Below are 25,684 nucleotides of genomic sequence, written 5' to 3'. Positions count from 1 at the left end.
CAGTACCAACACAAATACTAACCATCACACACCCATAAGTGTGACAATTCATACTATTCAGGACCCCCAAAGCTATAAGAATGACTTGGATAGCACGTATTAGTGATTGTTATTGTAAAGTAAATTAATAAACAGCTGTTGTTTTGCTCATACCCATATTTGTCAGACAGCACCACCATGTGCTAGAATATCACAAGTGCCGGTGCTAAGATTAAGGGCCTAATTATGAGTTGGGCGGACAGGATGATCCGTGTGTCGAACTGGTTATCTCCCCGCTGGGCCAATTACGACTTTCCCACTGGGTTGACGGGTGGAAACCAGGGTTTCTACCCGACAGCCCAGCGGGGAAGTGGCAGCAGCTTTGTCGCCGGCTCATAATAGAGCCAGCAGCAATGCTGCCCCCCACAGGGGGCACAAGCACCCTCGCAATTCCCAGCAGACAGTGAGCATTGCGAGGATGCTGGGCAGGGGGACCTCTGCACTGCACATGCAAAGTGCATTGACCGTGCAGGGACTCCCCTGTGGCTATCTGCATCTGTTTTCCGCCAAGATTTTCAGTAAAACCACCATGAAAAGGCTGGCATCGGTGCATGCAGTGCCGCCCTGGCTGATTATGACCTGCACCCATCGTCAACCCATCGGTATCACTGATCCCGGCAGATATGGTGGTAATCTGGCGGTCTGACAACCAGGGTCATAATGTGGCGGTCAGACCACCATGGCAGCAGCGGTCCTGACCCCCACCGCGAGTCTGGCAGTCTTGTGACTGCCAGACTCGTAGTCAGGCCCTAAGTGCTGTTGCTGAGCACCGGAAACCACCAGCTCAAAATAAGCAGTTCTCCTCCCATCCTAGGCAGGTGCAGGGAACTATCAACCAGACTAGTTAAAGGCTACTCCCTGATCTTCAAACAGTAAGCTAACAAAGGGTAGCATTTCTAAATGAAAACACGATGATTCTTGTGTCTGAAACTGAAAAGGTGTTATGCATGACAAACAGAAATGCAGTGTTTTATTCCAAAATGGAATGAGGCACCTAAGCCCACTCATGCCAACATAATATTCTGTCACTTTCCCATCGCCACGAGGTTAATTGCAGGAGACACGGAGGGGCTTCAAGAGAGAGAGAGAGAGAGAGAGAGGAAAGGGGAGGGTACAGAGAACGTAATCAGAGAGGACGAACAGAGAAAGGGAAGATGAGCGAGATAATGGATGAATGGAAAGAGAAATTGCAAAAACAGGCAAAGGAAGTGGGGTTTGTTTGAGCATTTTTGCCAGGATTGCTTTTAGTTCTCCTGTCAGGCCCTATACTGAGAGGCCAGGCAAGTCCAGTATAAAACTTGTTTGATAGTTCTTGCAAACTTCAATGACTTACAAGCTTCATCAGCCCTGATGGTTGTTGAGAAAGCGGCTAGTACGTAAAGCCAAGACTGAGGAAAATAAATGGGACTAAGGAGGTCAGTTAGAGGCAGTACTTTCAATGGAAATGTAAAACTGCAGGTACTCACTATTTAGAGTACCTGTTTGCTTCTTAGAAGTGCTGGTACTCTCCCATTAAAGTATTGCAGGAGTGCTGAGAAGTGCAGGTACTCTCCTGGATTCAGAGAGGGGAGCTCCCAGGTCCCCAGGGCTGGCAGCTGTCTTTTATCTAATCTGGTGGAGTTTGTAAATGTTGTGCCTGAAGTTTCCAGGGGCGTAGCTTGGTCAGTATGATTGGGGGGTGTGAGCTTCAGATTTCCGAGCAGTCGCACCGGGATGTCTTGTTAAAATACATTATAGGAGAAGCAGGATAAGAGGGGGATTAAGAGGCAGTGAAAAAGGAGAGGAGAGCGGATTGTTTGGGGCACTTAAAACACATTTTTCAAACTAATCAATATTTGAATATCCCCGTGCCCGTGCCCGTGCCGTGCCACGCAGCCGCCATCACACTGCTCTTCTTCTGCAGGCTTCAGGCACAGGCTCCCAGACTGCCCTGCGCCAATTCTGATGCTGCTCAGTGCAGCGTCAGTATTGGCTGGGAGCGCCCTGTCAGGGCTGGAAACAGCCTAATGCGCATGTGTGTTTGGTCGGCCCGAGACGACCGGCCCAACACACATGCATTCTGAGGGGAGTGCACAGTGCTCTTCCCGATTTCCAGAGTGTTCTCACGAACCATTCATTTGTTGTAGAGCGGAGAGGATTTTCTCATCACTGGTGGACTGGTATTCCAGTTTTTTGGCACTGCACCAGAAAATGATTGGCACAATTCCTATTGTTTTTATGCCTTTGTTCCTGGAGTTATCTTCCCAAGACTTGGACTTTATACATAGGGATGGTTTGGCGAAGAGCGTCTGCTGCGTTTATTCTTGACTCATAAAAACGAATATGTGACTTTATATACTTCCCTCACAGACATCAAACCCACGGCTTCCTTCACCTCAGCTTGACTTTTCTCAAACCCCAGCCATTTGACACCCTTTGTACCGCTTACCTAAAAGTCCACCGACTGCTACTCGAGGTAATGGAAAAACATGAACCAGTTGCGGGGGTGACAAATGCTAGCGGTGAATAGCTGCACGCAGAGGTTGCCCAATCGCTTTAACATTTAAAATGTTTGGTAGCAGAACACGTATACCATTTGAAATTCTAATTTTATGTTGTCATGTGTTCATTTATAATGAATTGACTCAATAAAGTGTCAATACTTCTGTGCATAGATATGCAGGAGTACCACCCAAGACTGATGTTTTGTAACATCTTAATGTGCCCTAGTTACCAAACCGTAGACAAAGTATAGGCGGGGATCTCCACCTCTGCTTGAGTTCACTTTACTAAGTTTTCTATTCAAAAACATTCCTAGGACTATGCTTTTACCCGCCTATAGTAAAACATAAAAGCATCTTTCTAAAATGTTGTTTAAAATTTTAACAGCGGGTAGAGTCTAAAATAATGGAAACACTAACTGCATTTTTACCACTGTCAACAATGAAAAACACAATGCATCGAAAATTGTTGACTTTGTTTTAATAACCAAAACGGAGTCGATTAGCCCTCTACTAGATCCTCGCTATGAACTGATGACCAGTTCATTTTTATATTGTTTCCGTTTTTATTGTAAGTGTAAGCCTTCTGCTATTCCTTGTTTTATGAGTTTAAAAACATATTTTTTGTAGGCATCTGCTGAGCCTCCACTGCTTCCAGACAGAACCGGCATATTGATGGCTTTCCTGCATCAGGACACACCTGAAAGCGACCAGATGACTGCAGAGGGCATGGTCTATGCGCAGCTTAACAAAGGCAAACTAAGCAAAAAGAAAGTTCCAGAGAGATCCAGTATCATTTCTGATGGGCCCCCCAAAAAAACCAAAGACTTAAAGGTTCAGGAAGCATCCGATGCGACCATGTATTCTCAAGTCAAGAAGGTAAGCAGTTTCTATGCTGCCATTAAGGATCCACAGTCGAGCCAAGAGAGTGAGCCTCCCCGGCCAGCCGCCCCTGATATTGTCTACTCTGAGGTCAGTGTTGAACATGGAAAAAAGCAATCTTTGGCTAGTGGAGTTCGCAACAGTTATTCATTGTCCTATCCTGAAGTTTCAAAAGTGCATAAGACCCCAAGTCCTGAAATGAAAAAGATAACTCTGAAAACCCCACCCTCCACGCCTCCTAAATTGTCACCAAAATTGATTTCTAAAATTAAAACCTCACAGGAAATGGCGTTCCCGGACCAGGAATATTCAATATATGCTACCTCAATCACAGGTGGCAAAGAATCCCCAAAAATAGGAGACAGTATGCCATATGACCTCCCATCAAGTAGTAAATCTGGTGAGTTTTATGATGAGTTTAAATATCCCAATGTTTCTGCTGCTCCCACCTGCGAAAAGGACAGTGACTATGAGCAGGTCCATACTAGCTGGTCGAAAACTGCATTTCAAGATCACTATTCCCGCCAACCAGACACCTTGCCATATCCAACCATGACCTACGATCAGATGCAGCCAAGACCCTCTAGCTTAGAAAGCTGTAATGAAGATAAATACGAGAAGATTGCCGCATATTATCCAAAGGATAGCAGAAGAACTGCAGCGGAAGAAAATATGTATGAGACAGTTCCTCATATGTTTCTGAAGTGCACAGAGATGAAACAACAGCCTCATAAGGTAAAACATTTTTTTTTACAACTCGCTTGTAGTGCATATTAGTAGGCTTCGAGTCTTCTAACTGATTACAAGGGGACAATTGAAAGTTAAGATTTTACCACCAATTAAAAAATGTTCTCAGAGCAAGACAGTGATTATCTCCTACAAAGGTACACAAGATTTCTGACTGCTAAAACATTTAATTCATGGATAAACTATCTTTTAACTTGGGGTGCAAAAATGTTATAGCTTATCAATGAGGCATCTTATGGGGTGTATTTAACTTTATCGAAAGCCCCAGGATTTTGTGACTTTTCACTATATTGCAGTTGAACCAACAACATCAAAAGATGCACAAAGCAATCATGATTTATTTGAGAAGTGGTTAAGATTTGAATCGTTCAGTCACTGTAAGGGTGGTTGAAATACAAAGCATACTTTTCCCAGAATAGACATTTTTGAGATGACATTGCGCAAGCTTGTATGATGGAACCACGCATGCTGGATCAACGCATGCCTTAACAGTGCAGTCAGAACCACAACCACATAGTTTCCACGCATGCCTTTACAAGGAATTTCATTATAATAGCATGCCTAGTAAAGGCATGTATGGAAACACATGCAAAATGGCATGTGTGGTTCTGTCATGCAACACCCACCCACCCTGAGGTCCAAAACTACCCCCATCCCAAAACCTAACCGACCCCGACCCGCCCACCCGCCCAGAGCATTAAAAAAATGCTATCCTAACCTCCCACCCCTATAAACTAAAGTAACCCGACCCCCCACTCGCCCTAAACCCTAAGAAAAACTACTCCGACCCCCACCCATGCCCCATAAAACTAAAGTAACCTGACACCCCCATCCACCTTGAGCCCTAAAAAAATAACCTACCTCCGCCCGCAAAAAGTAAACTACCCCAACCTCCCACCAACCCTGAGCCCTAAAAAAAACTATCCCTACCCCATCCCTAAAAACTAAGCTACCCCGACACCCCCCACCCACCCTGATTCCTAAAACCTTCCACCTATTAAGTAAACTACCCGGCCCTCATCCGAAGCCCTAAAAAAAACCTATCCTGACCCCATACTCCGCCCCATAAAACTAAATTACCCACAGCCCCACCCACACTGAGCACTAAAAAAAAAGCCCGTCCCCCTCACCCCAGCCCCAAAAAACTAAAGTACCCTGACATCACCTACCCACCCTAAGCCCTAAATCCACCCCACTGCTAAAAACAACCCACCAACCCTGCCCCAAACCCACTTACCTCACCACATCCTCTCCTGATCCTTCCTCCTCTTCTCTCCTCCCACCCTTCCTTTGATCTTCCCAACCCCTTTAAAACTAAACTACCCCCCACGCTAAACCCTAAATAAAAAATATTTACCCCCACCCCAGCCCCTAAAAACTAAAAATACAGCAACCCCCACCCTAATTCCTTAAAATAAAATAGACCACCCCCACCCAGCCCAAACCCTTAATCCACCCCCACCCGTGCCCCAGCCCCACTTACCTCACCGCGTCCTCTCCCGAACATGCATGGCTTTTTCTGTGCCTTAACCACACATATGCGAAGTTCAGCACATGTGTGGTTAAGGCATGCGTTGTTCAGGCAAGCGTGTGTTAGCGCGTCTAACCTTATTTGGCCTTTTATAATTTAATTGATAAGGGGACGTGTTAGAGGTTCGATGGACCTTTTGACTGCACTTAGAGTAATTTCCACCATAAGATACGAATTCAATACAAAACATCAAACTATATCAATACAGTATTGGTAATCTTTAGAGTCAATAACCTCACGCACCATGATCCTTCTGGCCATGAATAACCACACCTTCATGTAAACATTAGAAAGTTTATTTCCCTAGATTAACAATGCTAACATCACGTAGATTTTTCTCAGAATCAAATGCCATACATATACAACAAACACAGGTTGGCCAAAACATCTAAAGAATCGAAATTTAGCTAAAACATTTATAACTACCACCTCGAGGGCTACAGGACAATTTAATAACAGTAATAACTGAAAGACAGAAACAGTATACATCTAGGCTCAACAGATGAACATAATCAATTCCAGGTTAATGATAGCTGTTAACATTTGGCAATACTAACTAACCTTCAGATTAGAAGAGCATGTTTGGGGTTCATGCAAAATAGTTTTTGTTGAAGTTAATTTGGAAAACATGGCTCTATCAAAATAGGGATTGGTACTTAAAGGAAAAATTACAAATACAGCATAAAAAAAATATCTTTTCATTATACCTCTCCTCAATGAGTCAGCAAGATATAAGGCCCTCATTATGACTTTGGCAGTCTCTGAGGAGACCGCTAAAGCCACAGGTGCCAGAAGACTGGCAGTGCTGGTGGTCTTCTGCCCGCCATATAATGGGTACTGCCGGATTTCCGCCACACTGTGGGCGGATATACGGCAGTAGCCATGCTGGTAGGGGGTGGTGCACTGGCAGTGCTACCACCTGCACAGCCCGCCAGAAGGACGCTGGCAGCCATTTTAAGACCATTAATACAGCCTGACGGTGTCCTGCTGGTGGGGCACTGCCGATAGTGGAAGTGCCCCTTCCCTGCCGGATGTAGGGCGCCCAACAGGAAAGGGAGGTGAGAGTGTGGGGGGTGTTGTGTGTGCGTGTCTGAATGTGTGATGTCCGCGTATGTGTATGCATGTATGTGTGTGAATGCGACTGTGAGCGTTGTGGTGTATGCGTGGTTGTACGCATCTGAGTGAATGCGTGTATGAATGTTGAAGTGAGTGCGTGTCTGCATGTCAGCGTGTATGTGTGTGAGGATGCGTGTTTAGATGTTTGTGTGTATGCGTGCCTGAATGCGTGTGAGTATGTGTAAGTGAATGCGTGGATGATGCGTGTGATTGAATGCATGTATGGATGAGTGTGAGTGGATGCGTGTCTGGAAGTGTAGGTGAGTGGGTGTATGCGTGGTACCTGTGTCTTTGTGCATGTATGTGGGGAGTGGGGGGCGCTATGTGAGAAGGGGAATGGGGTGCTATGTAAGAAGAGGGTTGGGGGTGCTATGTGAGAAGGGGTGGTGGGGGTTCTATGTGAGAGATGGGTGGGGGCGCTATGTGAAAAGGGGTGGGGGCACTATGTGAGAAAGGTGAGTGGGGGCGCTATGTGAAAAATGGGGGTGGGGAGCGCTATGTGACAAGGGGAGGTGGGGGCGCTATGTGAGAATGGGGGGTGGGGGTATTGTGACTGTGGGCAGGTAGGGGAGGTAAGGTGCTTGTTGAGAGTGGCACCATCCACCGGGGACAGGGAAGCTGGTAGCCCTACCGCCATGGTTTTAGTGGTGGTTCTACTGCAGCAGAAACCATGGCAGTGGGCCGGCTCCTAATATCGCCGGCGGTCCTATGTGGACCGTCGGATTGGAGATGAACATCTCTGGTCCGTCGGTTCATTCTGCCATGGCGGTATAGGTGGAGATGTAGCAGGTTGGCAGCGGCCACCCCCAACACTCGTAATGTGGCGGTCCTCACCGCCAGCCTGTAGGTGCTGGGACCACCACTTTACCCTGGCGGTCAGAAGACCACCAGGGTCATAATGACCACCATAGTCTCTTCATCAGGTGGTATCCATCTGGTCAGCATCACCAATGGGACAATGAAAGGGAATGGTTCAGCTACGGGGACTTTAAGTTAACTGAACCATTTAAGGAGCAATATATTTGGGATCAGCATTCAGCATTAAAGATTTAGGCAAAAAAGTGAAAGGCAGAAAATAAATCATCAGGAACTGTTCAACTCTTCGGACAGAAAATAGTAAGCGCAAAGATGAGACTGAATGAAATGACAAAATGACGGCTTCTCCTCTGTGCCGTCGGGCTAAGTTAAAATGTCCTAAAGAACTTCTTCCCAAGTTGCCATTGGTCAAAGAATCAGACATATAAATTGAATCCAATGAAGGTAAAACTTCAGATCTAAGATATAACTAAACTTTCACATGTCAATGATTGGCTCCTCTTCTCTGGTTCCCATAATCAGGTAACGAATTGTTGCAATCCTAGCTGTAGTCAGTGCAGCCATTGTTCAGTCCTGGGAATTGCTTCTTCTCACACGTCATACCTACAATGTTTCAATTTCTAGCACAGCATATTTCAACAGACAGTTCTCATGAGAAAGTCTAATACATTTACAAATCGCTTGGTCAACTCTGTGTGAACAAAGAACAATTTTTATTCCTGACTTTAACAGAACATGTATATATAATTAATTATTTTATTACTGTGCAGTTTAACATGAGCTCTCTTTGACGAGGCCCAAACTAAATGATTTTGAGCCCCAATGTTAATAGAATAAATGCATTAATATAAAACCCTTAATATGACATACTAGTACATTATTTTCTACACATGCACATCAACCAGTTAATAATAGGCATTTATCAAAAGCGTTATGTATTTTATGACGACCACTCACATGGGCACATTTTCCAAATTACACATTATTTTCTATGCTAGCCTAAATTCAATGCAAATTCTTAACATTTAATCAACATAGCTCTTTTAGTAATTAATTCAGCTCTCACAGTCCCTCCTCTCATGACTAAATGTGCCATCACACTTCACATCAAATTTAGCAACATTTGTGTTCACCTAAAATTTAGTTTCCCTATACCCTTTAACATTTCCTTTCTTTCATGAATTTTCTCTAAAACATTTTTCTATTTCATTTTATTCCCTCCTCTGATCATTTTTCAATTTTCCCCCTTTAATCATGATATAATATATAAATTCCCCATGTTCCAACTAGACAAATCACAATAATTACCATTATTTGTATTATTTTCAAAATTATCAATTTCCCAATGTTGCCAAGCCAATTTCCCACAGAAGCAACACCTTTGCCAACCTTTTCCCATAATCATGGTTCTTTCAGATCTCTCAAATCAGCGCTATCATTAGTCATATTAATAAGAAGGCTTCTAATTTCTTTTCTATTGTTAGGTATATATGTGCCAAAATGTTGCAAATTCAGCATTTTACAGACTCCACCCTCCTTTGCTAAAAGGATGTCTAACGCACGACGGTTCTGAAGAGTCATCGATCTTACCACAGCCATTTCGGTATCCATTAGTATCATGGCTCCTGAAAAATTTGTCAGCATGTCATCCACAATATTAGACAATTTTCGAATCTTTATAGAATTTAGGATAACTCCTACTGAAGGATTTATTGGTCCAAATATATCTCCAACTATGCTAGAAGGAGACTCTCTCTTACATCTAACATAATGTAATCCAGTCATTTTGGTAGCTTATTCAAGTCCTCAAGTTGAAATATCTCTGGGAAAACTATCCCCAAGTAACATGTGCTCAAAAGTCTCTTTCAGGTTACATTCAATTTTTTCTATTTATCTTTTCTTAGGTTCCCAACTTTACAAAGTACAGTTCATTGATCTCCTTCACGTGCCAAAGTATTGACCTGGAATTTCTCGATCAAAACAAAAAGACAAGAACTCTCTTTACCAATCACTAGTTGTCGCATACGCCCATTCAAGACCGGCATACCTTCTCTTTGCAATTCTCTTTCTCTTCAGCCTTCGATCACCACTTAATTCTCCATCACTCAAGTCTTCCTTTCTTGTGGTGTCTACTTCTTCTTCGATTATTGGCAATGTGCTTGAGTCTTTTCCCTTTTCTTGTGATTTCGGCCACTTGTCTTCTTTTCCTGTTCCTTTAGTCAGTGCTCTTTTCAGTGTTGGACTTGTAACTTTTCCTAGTTCTGCAGGATTTTTACTTGATGAACCTGCAACTAGCTCAGGAGTAGTCAGGTTGCTATGACTTTGATCTGCTTCAACTCCTTCCACCTTGGGGTCTGTGGTTTGCTTTGTTAGTCTTTCAAGACCGTCTATTTCTGGGAGAGCCCCCCTCTGACTAGACTCTCCTGCTGTCTCAGCCAAGACTCGTCCAATGTCAACCTACTGTATTTCCTCTAATTTGTCTCTTACAGGGGTGTCTGTATTTTCTTGTGTCTGCTCAGAGTCTGTCTCCGATTCTCCAGTTCCCTTTTCTGCTTCTGGAGTTTGTCTGGATGTTGTTGGCAATTTCAAAAACTTTTCTTCATTATCCAAAGGACAGGGTACTTTCCGAGTGTGGCAAGCATGAATCTAGTTCGGAACACTAGCGCATTTTACAGCAGTAGTAGTAATCAGAATTACTTGGTGGGGTCACTTCCAAGTCTTCCTTACGTGTTTTCTGATCACAACCCAGTCTCCTGTTGTGGCATTGTTCTTGGGATGGCTGCAGTGTGGTGGCCTCCACCTTATTCTTAAGAGCGAACCACATCATCCAGACCCTTGCAGTAATCCAATAACATATCATCTGTTATGTTCAAAAGAGCATTTGCAGGAACCGCTGACAATCTCATTGCTTTGCCCATCAAGATCTCATGCAGCGACAGTCCAGTTTTCCTGTTGGGTGTCTTTCTCATAGTCATCAGAACTAACGGTAGTGTGTCTGGCCATTTCAGATTCGTGGACGCACATATCTTTGCAATTAATTTGCTGAACAAGCCCTGTAGCTTCAGGTCTGTAACTACAATGCAACTTCTGCTCGAGGTTTAGTGCTGAACATAGTAATCTAATTTCTTCATTGTTGAAGTGACTTCCTCTATCTGATTCTTAAGAGATTGGAAAACCAAAATGAGGTTTCAGTTCTCTTAGCAATAATTTAGCTACTGTAAGGCTGTCATTTCTTCGTGTGGGGTAAGCTTCAATCCAGTGACTAAAAATGCAAGCAATCACCAGCACATATCTCAATCCTCCATGCACAGACATCGCAATAAAATTCACCTGCGTTCTGCTAAATGGACCTCCCGCTCTTCCAATGTGGCTCAAGTTAATCACTGTCCTCTTACCTACGTTCATTTGCTGACAGATGATGCATCTATGTCAAACTGCTTTGGCAGCTTGTCTAAATTTGGGATTAAACCAGACTTGCTTAAATGTCTGAATCATAGCATCCCTCCCAACATGTGCTTGACCATGATAATATCTCACCATTTGAGTTAACAAACAGTTAGGGAGAACCACTTGCCCCTCCCTGGACACCCATACTTTGTTCTCCCGCCGTACACATTTCTATTTAACCCACTCTTTTCATTCATCTCTGCTGACCTTTTTTCCTGAATAACTTTCAATTCATCCCATGTATATATGACATTTAGTACATACTTTGAACATGTATCTTCAGGTAACAATTCCCATTTGTCCTTAAAAGATATACAATTCAATGCGCAAACCCTTGCAATTTGATCCCCATATCCTTTTCCCTTTGAAACAAAATCTTACGATCTCTGATATGCACTGCATTTCACCACAGCAATCTTTTCAGTCATTTGTAAAGCTTGTAACAAATCATTCTGTCACCATTTCTGACTGGTGAACCTGAAGAGGTCAGGAAACCTCTTTGTGACCATAACTGGCCAAAATCATGGACTATTCCAAATCCGTTCTGGCTTTCTGTATAAATGGTAACTTTAACTTGTGCTGAAACATGGAATGCTCTAATGAGGGCTACCAATTCAGCCGCTTGTGCAGAATATACTCTTTGAATCCGGAAAGCTTTGAGTATACCAGAAATTGTGCACACTGCATAGTCTGCCTTCAATGTTCCCATGTTATCTCTTAAACAGGAATCATCAACAAAAATAATCTGGTAATTTACTTCCAATCGGGTATCTCGAATGTCAGGTCTAGGTTTTGTGCACAAATCGGTAACTTCTAGACAGTCATGTTAGACCTCTTTCAATTTGTCAACTTCAATATTTTCGATTGGAAGCAAAGTTGCTTGGTCAAGCACTGTACATCTTTTCAGTGAGACATCTGGGGACCCCAGGATGACCGTTTTATAACAAGTCAGCCTCGTGTGTGTAAGATACTGTGTTTTTGTTCTAGTGAATAAATCTTCAATGGAGTGAGGGACCATGACAGTTAAAGGATGTCCCACCACAATGCTACCACTCTGAGTGAGACTCAATCCAACCGCAGCAGCTAAGCAGACAACCTTGTAAGGCTGCTCCAACTGGGTCCAAAGTAGCTGAAAAATATGCTACTGGGTGGTTTACGCCACCATCTACTTGAGTCAAAACAGACAAAGAACATGCATCACGCTCATGACAAAACAACATGAAGGGTTTTGTGTAGTCAGGCATTCCCAAAGCCGGAGCTTTGCACAAACTTTCTCTCAATTCAGTAAACGCTTTCATACAATTTGGATCTAACTCTAGGGGGATTAGTGACTTCTTTGTGAGTCAGCTTCTGCAATGGCTTTGAAATGATTGACAAATTTGGAATCCACTGGCGACAATAGTTCACCATTCCCAGAAACATTCTGACATCTCTTTATGTGACAGGAGGATTAATCTGTAATATGGCAGTGACCCTCTCTCAGGACATTTTCCTAGATCATGTTTCAATTAAGTGTCCCAAGTATTTCACTTTTGTTTGACAATACTGTAATTTCTCTGGGGGCACCTTATGTCAATTTCTTCCCAAATTGCTTAGTATGGCAATAGTATCTTGCCTGCACTCTTCCTTTGTTTTTGAAGCAACCAACAAATCATCAATTTATTGGACTAATATCGATTGGAAAGACATTTCCAATTACTCCCAGTTCTTTTTCAGGATCTGATTAAAGATGGACAGTGACTCTGAAAATCCTTGAGGAATTCTGCACTCTTTTCAAGAATTTGAAACAGAAGAGCAACTGGCTATCCTCGTGAAGAGGTACAGAGAAGAATGCTTGTGATAGGTCCACTACAATGAACCATTCAGCATCGCAGGGGATCTGAAAAAGAATTACTGCTTGATTTGGCACTACTGGGCAACATTTTATCACAATATCATTTACTTTTCTCAAGTCCTGAACAATTTAAAATTTCCCACATGGCTTTCCCAATCCCATTATAGGAACCATGCCTTTCAAATTCTGCAATTATAGGAGCAATTCCTTCAACAGTATCCTGTGTCATGTGATATTGTGGAATCTGAGGGAAAATTGCATTTGGCTAAACTGGCACTTTACTGGCTCAATCTCCTTTGATCAGGCCAATGTCTTTTCCTGAAAAATCCCAAACCTTCATCTTAACAGTTCCCTGTAAATCAGAAGGAAGATCACGCACTGTAAAAACAGGAAAGAAACTGACCAAGGGGTATTCTTCATTTACTAGGTCACAGTCTGTTGTCTCAATCTGGTCATCTTCATCATCACTGTTCGCCTGGATGGCAATTCCATCATTTAAACAGGTAACTGAACATCTCATTTTGCATAGCAAGTCCCTTCCCAGTAAGGAAACCGGACTTGAGTCACAAACTACATACTTGTGTAGTCCTCTGAAGTTTACAATTTTTACTGAAACTGGTTCTGTAATTGGGTTTGTCAAATACTGATTTGCTACTCCTACAATCTGCACTGTTTTCCCTCAAAGGGGTAAGTTGGGAACTTCTGCACTTCTGACAGTAGAGCGTGTAGCTTCTGTGTCAACAAGAAATGAAACCTTGTGGCCCATTACCTTTCCCTTTACGTATGGACCTTTCTGATCTACTTCTAATAAAGCTGCCAACACACATTCTTCTTCATCTGAACTCTCACTCACCCAATCGTCATGTATTCCATCCTCACTGTGTAATGGGAACTATTGTACTGTGTTCTTACTCAGGTTAAACCTTTGACCTGTGCCCTGCTGAGGAAGCATCATTTGTTGCTGATCCATTGGGGCTTGAGGTATCCATATTTGCTGCCTAGGTACCATTTGAACTTGGGGTTGCATATGTTGTGACTGTGGAATTTGCAAACGTGACATTTGTACTTGTTGCATGGGCTGGAAATTTTGCATTGGGTTCACATTATTTTGGAAATTCGGATTTGACTTCTCATTCTTGATCCTCTCATATTTTGGAATTAATTCATTTAATTTGTCTACTGAGCAACACCTTCCTGTACTAGATTTGGACACTCCCATTTCTAGTGTTCAAGGCCTCCGCTAGCGTGACAAGGTAACAATCTTTTCATAACCTTACGTCAATCGGATTGACCTCTGTATTTAAATCGGGTCCACGATTCACATTTACGTTTACATTTCCACCACGACCTCTACCTCTGGCTTGATTGTGAAACACCATGTTTCCTTGCTGAGGCTGTTGCGGAAAACTCCCTTGCATTCCTGTTTGTGCTGCTTTAATCTGCACCCCCTTTGCTTTCTCCTTCAACTTTCTCTGTTTCAATTCAATCTCGTCACTACAGTACTTAGCATATTGCAATACCTCTCAATCGTCTTTGCTTGCCAGCAAATCTAAGTACTCTTAATCATCTGGCTAATTTCAGGTCTCAATCCTTCAACAAATCGGAACACAAAATGAATCATATCTTTTGGCTTGATTGTTTCTTTACCACTGTAATGCTTAAGCGCCTGCAGTAATCTCTCATAGTATGCATGTATAGACTCTTTTCTATTTTGAGCTGCCCTGTCTATTCTCTGCCAATCAATATTGTTGGGGGAAATTCTCATTTTTAGAAATTCTACCACCTTACAGTAATATTTAATTACATTAGGAGATGGTGCACCTATATCTAGATCTCTCTGAGGTTCTTTTGTTGGCCAATCTATGCTCCTTTTGCACTCGACCCATAAGTCTGCTGGAACTTCTATTTCTAACAGGGTGTTTAAATCCTCCCACAGGTATTTTGCAAGCTTCACGTATCTATCTCTTTGCTGGTACCATTCCACTGTTTTCTCTCTTAATCTGGGGTAATCATTTGTGAATGACAAAATGCCACCTCTGCTCCAAGGGAAATGAACAAAATTCTCTCCCGGAATTTCTCTCATAGGTAGTATTTTTACGGAATTGTCAGTCTGCTGCACATTAACAGTTCGGTTTGCAGAATTCCTTTTCCTCTTATCTCTTTTCTTCACCCATCTGCCTTCCCATTTATCTAACGCTCCCCATGTTTGAATGCTCTGAACAAATTCTCTGATGTGAATCTTCATTCCTGGGATTCTCATGTTCTCAAAGTCCTTTAAGTCAAACTCTAATCTGTAACTCCTCTTTAAGTGTTTTGTTTTCTCAATTTATATGCCGTATTTGTTTGCTAGTTCTGCTAGTCTCTGGTGTACCAATCCTGCTTTATTGGTAATTAGTTTGCACAAAAAGCGCAACTTATCTTCTCGGTATGGTCAAGTCTGTCAACTACAATGGTTCCCTCAATCAATTAGTCTATTTCTAATTTAAGCTTGGTCAAATTCAATGAAATTCCTCCACCGGAATCTCCTTGGGCGCTACTCAATTTCTCCAACTATTCAGGTAGTTGCTGGGGTGTCAAGCCTTGCAAGGAAACATTATTATTACCTACTCTAGGTATCTGTTGCAACATTAGGCTGGAGCCTCTAGTGTCTTGGTAAATGGATTAGGACCTATTTATGATCTTCTCACATCCTTCGGTGGGCTCCTGGAATAACTCAAGTCAATTAACAGATCTGTTCCATCAAATGTCGGTCTCATGGGAGTCATCATTCTTGCCATCTCAGTGAATCTTTCCCTCTTTACGCTTGGATTCATGATTTTCTGTTCACTGCTCTTATTATTTCCCTGTGCAAATAAGGGTAAGATTGGACCAATTGTAATGGGTACAGACATAGCATCTGGACTTTGTCTAACATGTGGATATCTTGGGTACATTACTCCTGAATTCTGAATTGTCAATGCAGACATCTCTGTTTGTGACCCTGTTATGGAAGTATATATCGGAATGGTCTAGGTTTGCATTGGGGACATCAAGTTAGGTGTAGATTCTAAATGGATCAATGTCGGGTTCTGGTAAACCTGTCTCGATTGGGACGCTTGTCCTGTTGGTACCCTTAAGCTTGGTGTTGAGTCCACAATAGGGACATCTGATAAATTCGAGGTATGTCAACCTGCGGTACAGGATTCTGAAATGTAGAAGGACTAGGGACAATATGGCTAACCTGTACTTGCCTTGGTGTACTTTCAATCGATGTCGTAGCTGTAGGATTTGCACTGGTACATGGATCTGTCTCATGTACATGTAACTGCATAATAAACTCATCATCATCTGATTCTTTGTCGTAACTCAAAGGGTACTGATACAGCATCTGGACTTTGTCTAACATGTGGATATCTTGGGTACATTACTCCTGAATTCTGAATTGTCAATGCAGACATCTCTGTTTGTGACCCTGTAATGGAAGTATATGTCGGAATGGTCTTGGTTTGCATTGGGGACATCAAGTTAGGTGTAGATTCTAATTGGATCAATGTCGGGTTCTGGTAAACCTGTCTCAATTGGGACGCTTGTCCTGTTGATACCCTTAAGCTTGGTGTTGAGTCCACAATAGGGACATCTGATACATTTGAAGTATGTCAACCTGCGGTACATGATTCTGAAATGTAAAAGTACTAGGGACAATATGGCTAACCTATTCTTGCCTTGGTGTACTTTCGATCGATGTCGTAGCTGTAGGATGTGCACTGGTACTTGGATCTGTCTCATGTACATGTGACTGCATAATAAACTCATCATCATCTTATTCTTCGTCGTAACTCAAAGATCTTCTAGACTATATTGATTTCTGCTCTCTGTCATCTGAAGGATACAAATCCCTCTTTCCGGTACTCTTTCTAGCCTTCCTCTTGTTTTCTTGTGTCATTGCAGGAAACATCCCAATTCTCTGTAGAGTTTCTGCTCTCCAAATTTTCTGCTCTCTATCCTATCTCGCTTCAGCTAAAGTTTTCTCTGCTTTTCTGATTCTCCTCTCAAATTTATGTTGCTGTTGCTTCCTGGTCACTAACTCCCACATAGCAGGTGCTTCGCATTGTGCAGGTGTCGGAGGAGGTTTTGAATCATACAGTACTCTCCTCAGATTCTGTAGTATATTAAGATTAAATGTTCCAAGGGTAGGAAACACTAAGCTTCCTTCTTTCTCCATCCCTTTGCCACATTGTTTTAACCAAAGACATGGAGTTGCACTTTGTTCTTTGAACACAATGTATGAGGGTATACCTTCTGGCGGTGCAATTTCTCCTATTCTGACTGGAATGAACGTATCTCCCCTTAGGGCACTTTTTAATGCTTTGAAAAACTTCATTTTTGGCTTCAAAATACTCTTTTAATCAAATCAGGAAGTATATTTCAATCCCAAAATCCTTATCATCTACCTTCTCATTCAATTACGCTTCACAGTTGTCCACCAATCCATTTGTGGCTTTTCTCACTAACCGACGTATGCCAGCGCGGCTCTGGTGATGTCACACTCACACGAACAGCGGCTGACAAACCCCAGCGGCTTGTCTTCCTCAACTCAGATTCACGCAAAACTAAATGAAAATATTGTGAGCACTTAGTAAAAGTCAATGCACAAACTTGTCTGTTTACTACAGGTAGGTAACACAATTGCTTCAGAAACCTTACTGATTTTTCACTGCGGCATTTCGATCTGACAGATACTCCTTCTATCTCATTTTCCCTGACTTGCAAGCAAAATTCAAACAGCAAATTTTACTCTCAACTGATCATTGGGTCTTTCTGGTGCACATAGGATTCACCAAATCTCTGTTGAAAACTAACACTCACTTTAACACGCACACTTGACTTGTCAACCACGCCCGATTGACCTATTAAACAAACAAATTACAACATCAAACCAAGTGTCTCATACACTTATTCAATACTCCGGAGTCTTAGACCACGCAGGGGCCGTATACCAACAAGGACAATTTTGAGCACAAACCGCCACACACATGTGAAGTTCAACATCTTACCTACTCTCACACTTCACAGTACGCAAACTCCTTAAACACTCTCAAACATCACAATTCACCTGCCATTTGCTTGAGGTGTGCAAGCGCAAAACCTATTTCATTCACACTGTCACAAAAATGCCGAGAACATCTTCAAACAAGCATTGACAAACTCCAAGGTTTTGGGAAAGTCCTGGTAGGTTCTTAGGGAGACATCTTCTTTTCTCTTTGCATCATTTAATCTAAAAATATTAATCTTTACCAATTTCTCTTACCAAATCTTTCAATTAAATTACCCATCCACCTCTATTACCATTTTCTAAAAGAGAAAAAGGACCTTACGCTGGGCTGCTAAAGAGATAAACTGTCCTACCCTGCTATCATTTCTAGAGAGCAAAAGACTTAGGGGGTCATTACGACCTCAGCGGTCTTTTTTCAAGACTGCCGAGGGACCGCCGTGCGGAAGACCGCCTGTGCAGGCGGTTTGCCGCTCGGCGTATTATGACTGTTGGCTGCTCCCCGTCGTTTGTCCGACGGAGAGCCGGCAACAGCCATACTGGCGGGCGGCGGGGAAGTGGAGGTTGCTCCACCTCCACCGCCACGCAAACAGAACACCGCCCAGCGAATCACGTCCTGTGATTCGCCGTGGCGGTGTTCTGTTGGCGGTGTGGTGTCGGCGGAGCTGCCCCCATGGCTCCCGGAGGATCGACGGACCAGGTAAGTCGATCGTCCGTTAGGGGAGGGGGGTTGGGGGTGTTGTGTGCATGCATGGGGGTGTGCGTCTGAGTATGTAGAGGGGGTGTGTGAGTGCGTGTATGCTTGCGGGTGTGTTGGGTGTATGGGAATGAGTGCGTGTATGCCTGTGGGTATGTCTGTATGGATGTGTGCGTGTATGATTGAATGTGGGTGTGTGTGTCTGACTGTGTGTGTGGATGTAGGCATGTATGTTGAGGTGTGTGTGTGTGTGTGTGTTGGTGGTGCCTGCATGCATGTCGGGTGTGTGTGAGTTATGTGATGTTGGAGGTCGGGGTGGGGAGGGGGGCCCTGCCACCTTTGCGGGGTGGCAGGGGTGGTGAGGGGTGTATGGGAGGGAGTCGGGGTGGGGGGTGGGACAGACCCCTATCAGTGCCAGGGGAAAGAATTCCCTGGCACTGATAGTGCTTACCGCCATGGATTTCATGGCGGTTCAAACCGCTGGAAATCCACGGCAGTAAGCCGGGTCAAAATACCGCCGGCGGCATAGTGACAGCCGCTGGGCTGGAGACCCAGGTCTCCAGCCCGGCGGGCGGAACGGAGAACAGGCGGATGAGCATGGCGGTAACCGCCATGGTCATAATTCCCCAAGGTAAGACCGCCAGCCTGTTGGCGGCTTACTGCCGCTTTAACACCGTCCGCCAGGGTTGTAATGACCCCCTTAGCCTTTCATTATGATAGCCTCTTAAGGAGACATAACCCTTACTCAGTTAGTATTTCTGAGGTGACAAGGACCTTATGGTGGCTTCTTAAGGAGACACACCATGTACTGAGCCTTATGATGGTCTCTTTAGGAGACAAACCATCCTCTGCTACCATTTCTGTCAGCGGGTCTAACCTTATTTGGCCTTTTATAATTTAATTGATAAGGGGACGCGTTAGAGGTTCGATGGACCTTTTGACTGTGCTTACAGTAATTCCCACCATAAGATACGAATTCAATACAAAACATCAAACCATATCAATCAACAGTATCGGTAATCTTTAGAGTCAATAACCTTACGCACCATGACCCCTTTGGCCATGAATAACCACATCTTTATGTAAAAGTTATAACGTTTATTTCCCTAGATTAACAATGCTAATATCACGTAGATTAGTCTCAGAATCAAATGGTGTACATATATAAACAATAGAGGTTGACCAAAACGTCTAGAGAATCTCAGTTTAGATAAAGCATTTATAACTACCACCTCAAGTGCTACAGTACAAATCAATAACAGTAATAACTGAAAGACAGAACTAGTATACTTCTAGGCTCAACAGATGAACATAATCAATTCCAGGTAATGATAGCTGTTAACATTTGGCAATACTAACTAACCTTCAGATTAGAATAGCATGTCTGGGCTTCAAGCAAAACAGTTTTAGTTGAAGTTAATTTGGAAAACATCTAACTATGGCTCTATCAAAATGGCGGTTGGTACCTAAAGGAAACATTACAAGCACAGCATAAAAGAATAACATTTCATTGTACCACCTCTCATCAATGAATCAGCAAGATATAGGTGTTCATTATGACTTTGGCATTCTTCCTTGAAGACTGCCAAAGCTGCGTGTACCAGAAGACCGCCAGCTGGCGGTCTTCCGCTCACTATATGACAGGTACTGCTGGATTTCCACCACACTTTGAGTGGAAATCCAGCAGTAGTCGTGCTGGCAGGCGGAGGTGCTGGGGCAGTTCAACCACCTGCCACGCCCCACCAGAAGGACACCGCCCACCGTATTAGGCGCAATAATACGGTGTGGGGGTGTCCTGATGATGGGGCGCTTCCAGAGCTGGAAGTGCCCATTCCCGTTCCCTGCCAGAAGACCTCCTCCCTGGACCAGATAAGTTGATCGTCCAACAGGGGAGGAGGGTGGTGAGTGTTGTGTGTGCATGTCTGCGTGTGTGCATTAATGTGTCAATGTGTGGTTGTATGCATGTCTGAATGTAGAAGTGAGTGCATGTATTTATGTGAGTGTGTATGCTTGTATGTATGCGGGTATGAGTGTTGTGGTGAATGCGTGTGTATATGCATGTTTGGGTGGGTGTGAGTATGCGTGTTTGGATGGGTGTGAGTATGCATGTTTGGATGGGTGTGAGTATGCATGTTTAGATGGGTGTGTGCCTGTGTGATTGAATGCGTGTATGAGTGCTGAGGTGAATGCGAGTATGGATGCATGTGAGTGAATGAGTGTATGGAAGTGTAGGCGAATGAGTGAATGCGCGGTGCGTCTGTGTGCATGTGCATGAATGTGGGGGGCGCTGTACCTGGAGGGTGGTGCTGTGCTTGGAGGGGAAGTGGGGGTGTTTAGTGCTTGCTTGGGGGGGGGGAGTCATCTGCCGGTGACAGGGAAGAAATTCCCTGACACGGGTAGCCTTTCTGCCAGGGTTTTCGTGGCAGTGCTACCACCTGGAAACCACGGTGGAAAGGCGGCTCCTAATACTGCTGGCGGTCTTCTGTGGACCGCCTGTTCGGAGATTCTCATCTGGCAGTATGAGAAGAGATGTGGCAGGTTGGCAGAGGCCAACCCGCCACACTCATAATGTGGAGGTCTTCACCGTCAGCCTGTTGGGGTGAAAAATGCCACCTTTGCCATGGCGGTCAGAAGACCGCCAGGGTCATAATGACCACCATAGTCTCTTCGTCAGGCGGACATCTGTCTAGTCAGCATCACCAATGGGAGAGTGAAAGGGAATGGTTCAGCTACAGGGACTCTCAGTTAACTGAACCATTTAAGAAGCAATATTTAAGGGATCAGCATTCAGCATTAAAGATTTAGGCAAATAAGCCAAAGGCAGAAAATAAATCATCAGGAACTGTTCAACTCTTTGGACAGAATATAATAAGCGCAAAGATGAGAAGGAATGAAATGACAAAATGACCGCTTCGCCTCTGTGCAGTCGGGCTAAGTTAAAATGAACTTCCCAAGTTGGCATTGGTCAAAGAATCGTACGTTTACATTTAGTCCACTTCAGGTAGAACTTCAGATCTAAGATATAACTAAACCGTCTTTCACATATCGATGATTGGCCCCTCTTCTCCTGTTCCCATGGTCAGGTTTGTCAGGTAATGAATTGTTGCAATCCTAGCTGTAGTCAGTGCAGCCATTGTTCAGTCCTTGGAACATCATCTTCTCACACATCATACCTACAATGTTTCAACTTCTAGTACAGCACATTTCAACAGACAGTGCTCATGAGAAAGTCTAATACATTTACAAATCGCTTGGTCATCGCTGTGTGAACAAAGAACAATTTGTATACTCAACTTTATCAAAACATGTACATTTAATAAATTATTTTTTTACTGTGCAGTTTAACACGTGCTCTCTTCGACTAGGCCCAAACTAAATGATTTTAAGCCCTAATGTTAATAGAACAAATACGTTAATGTAATACCCTTAATATGACATACTAGTACATTATTTTCTACGCATGCACGGCAACCAATTAATAATAGGCATTTATCAAAAGCGTTATGTATTTGATGGCGACCACTCACATGGACACATTTTCCAAATTGCACATTATTTTCTATGCTAGCTTAATTCAATGCATATTCTTAACAGTTAATCAACATAGCTCTATTAGTAATTAATTCAGCTCTCACCTGTAGTTATGCTTGGATGGGAAACGTCTGCGTCCTTAAGGACACGATGTTAAGGACATTTCCCCATTGCGAGACCCTGCCAAACAGCACTTTCTACTTTGCTGAAACTGGTTGCCTTTTGGCAGACATGATGGAAACCTATACAAAGGCATTTTGGAGTATGTAAAGTAGTAGTTCTGCAGTACTCCAGAGGATACTCACGTACAGTTAGTACAAACAGAAATGACTACAATAGAACGTACTTTGCTCTCCTTGACCTTTCCAGTTTCACAAAGGCAAGTGAGAGTACGTGAAAGAGTACTTCAGTAGTAGTGCTTGTCAATCCTTTTGTTGATTGTCCATGATCTTATATTCATTTGGAAACTTCTATTTATGCTTGCTGATGGAGTTTAGTAGACATCTTTTCCATCACGGATGCTAAGCTTATGGGGGTATGCAGTTACTTCCTACACAGTATTCCTAACATGCATCAGCTTATGAGTGAGCAGTTTCAGAAAGGGAGACTGAAGAGTACATGTCTATCTATGTTCTAAATGTCAATTGATGAACATATATTAGCAAGCAGGTCTTCAGTTGTTGAAGGTTCTGGCAGATCCTACATATGAATCACTTCACTGCAGTAATTTCCCGTCTCAAATTCATCTAGCATCTTCACACTATGTCTATCAGTTTCTAAAAGTATCAACACCATATTTTGGAAATCGGGGCCTAATAAATTATATATGTGTCCCATGCAGTGCAAATTCGATTGACTCATATCAGAGAATATATTTTGAAATGTGACATGGGACTTTCATGTCCACAGATATCTCAGTGTCTAGCATAGAGGCTGGCGGTCGTTACAAATGTGTCTGATGTTATTCTTGCACCGTATTGTAAACCATGAGTGACTAGTCTGCTAACCATCATGTCACCCAATAAACATGCAATATTTTCTGATTTTTACCATAATCTTTTTTGTTAGCCTTTAGCTAATTTTTTTTACCGGGTATACCGTTAGCAGACATCTTAAAGTCTTAGAAAGTATAGTTGTTTAAACAAATCAAGTCCATACACCATGGGCCTGATTACAACTTTGGAGGAGGTGTTAATCCGTCCCAAAAGTGACGGTAAAGTGACGGATATACCACCAGCCGTATTACGAGTTCCATAGGATATAATGGACTCGTAATACGGCTGGTGGTATATCCGTCACTTTACCGTCACTTTTGGGATGGATTAACACCTCCTCCAAAGTTGTAATCAGGCCCCATATCTTCTGTAAAGAAAGCACATCATGCCCATTTTTTGTGAGGTTCGTTGTCTTGCAAGCAGGAGCTGCTGCTGTTTTGTGTCTGGTACTAAAAAAGGATACAGGAATGTACTCTGGTGAAATTTCCCAGGTTTGTGCAAGAAAATACCTGGGAGGCTTAGAAGAGTGCTTCGGGTAGTGTAAGTAGAGAAAGGATAGGAAGCAAGGGGAAACTGAAGACTACATGTAGTTTGCTGAAGCAAACTACCAATCCTCAATTTCTGTATAGAAGGGAGAACACCCAAATGAAGTGCTTAAAGTAATTTAAGAAAACAAAGCAATTGCTACCCAAGGTATCAAGGGCCAGATGTAGGTAGCCTTTTGCGCCTCGCAAACGGCAAAAAACGCCGTTTGTGAGGTGCAAAAGGCCTCACACGATGCAGAAACACATTTTGCGAGTCGGTACCGACTCGCAAAATGTGTTTCCGACTCGCAAATAGGAAGGGGTGTGCCCTTCCTATTTGTGACCGCATCGCGATGTAGAGTTGATTTGTGACCGCGAAAGCGGTCGCAAATCAACTCGCAGTTACCATCCACTTGAAGTGGATGGTAACTCATTCGCAAACGGGAAGGGGTCCCCATGGGACCCCTTCCTCTTTGTGAATGCAAACAAAAATATTTTTTCAGAGCAGGCAGTGGTCAGGCAGTGGTCCTACGGACCACTGCCTACTCTGAAAAAAACCGAAACAAAAAGGTTTCGGAATTTTTTCTATTTGCAGCTCGTTTTCCTTTAAGGAAAACGGGCTGCAAAAAGAAAAAAAAAAACTGCTTTATTCAAAAGCAGTCACGGACATGGTGATCTGCTGTCTCCAGCAGGCCACCATCCCCGTGAGTGCCTAGACTCGCTATGGGGTCGCAAACTGCGACCCACCTCATAAATATTCATGAGGTGGGTCTTTGCGACCCCATAGCAAGTCGCAGAAGGTGTCTGAGACACCTTTCTGCATAACATTTTGCGAGGTACAAATTCCGAGTCGCTGGTACTCGCAATTTGCACCTCGCAAAATGTTTTCTTCCTACCTCTGGCCCCAAGTCCTGTGAACCATCTATTTTTTAAAACCATTTCATTAGTTTTTCAGTAAAGACCATACAATTACTGAGCACATGCCAATATCACAGGATGAAGTAAAATACAACTTTTGAAAATAAGCAGAGTCATTCTTCGGGAGGAAGAGTCAAATCGTATATGATTCAACCAGGAGAAAAGAGATCATGACTACAGCCCTCATTATGACCTTGGTGGTAAATACCGAATACCGCCACGCTGACTGCTGTCCGTCCTCCAGATTATGACACATACATACACAACCGACAGAAAACAACTACAAATCTGCCAGACCCACTGTAAGTGATAAACTGTCGGTACTGCTACCCATACCGTTATGCCACCAATACTACGCCCTCCAAACAATGACCCATGAATCACCACAGCGGACATTCAACGGTGGTAAACCACTGGCGGCGAACACTGCCGCGGAGTATATGGCCACCCAAATACAAAACAAGACAACATTGCCCAGAACAAAAACCCCACACCTGACATAAATACACACACCCCACACACCCACCAACAGCACTATAAAACACACATCCACAATCCTTTGCTAACACAAGACGGCTACACTTCACAACGATAATCCAAAAGAGAACTACACACACATATCACAACTAACAATTCAACCGACACTCACCACACACCACACACCCGACCACATCACACATCATCCTCTGCACAACCTACACACACATACCACACAACACCCATGCCCCCACAAAGGCAACCCCCGTCACACCAATGAGGAGTTGCGGGTCATGGTTGAGAAAATAGGGTAGAGCCAAAGCTGTTTGGAGCACAGGTCCAGCAAATATCCATTGCCAGGAAGATGGAGCTATGGCAGAGGATTGTGGACAGGGTGAACACCGTGGGACTACATCCACGCACAAGGGATGACGTAAGGAAGAGGTGGAACGACCTACCGGGGAAGGTGTGTTCTTTTGCAGCAAGGCACCAGCTCGCCATCCAGAGGACCTCCTCCCCCACAGTTGACAGCATGGGAGGAGCATGTCTTGGCAATCCTGTATCCTGAAGGACTCACTGGAGTAGGCGGAGGACTGGACACTGGTAAGTCAACATTTACTA

At 43.5% G+C, this 25,684-nt stretch overlaps 1 protein-coding gene across 1 annotated transcript in view; it reads left to right on the top strand.

The window, feature by feature from the left end:
- The first annotated feature begins 3,264 nt into the window (after positions 1-3,264).
- Positions 3,265-25,684, top strand: part of LOC138283171 (uncharacterized) — a 39,564-nt gene continuing 17,144 nt past the window's right edge. Inside the window, exon 1 of the mRNA XM_069221242.1 lies at positions 3,265-4,136. Coding sequence (XP_069077343.1) covers positions 3,378-4,136 — 759 coding nt within the window. The 5' untranslated portion in view covers positions 3,265-3,377. The remainder of the gene's footprint in view (positions 4,137-25,684) is intronic.

Source organism: Pleurodeles waltl, chromosome 3_1 (assembly GCF_031143425.1).
Source record: "Pleurodeles waltl isolate 20211129_DDA chromosome 3_1, aPleWal1.hap1.20221129, whole genome shotgun sequence".
Classification (NCBI taxonomy): domain Eukaryota; kingdom Metazoa; phylum Chordata; class Amphibia; order Caudata; family Salamandridae; genus Pleurodeles; species Pleurodeles waltl.
This window is presented reverse-complemented; position numbering and strand designations above follow the sequence as displayed.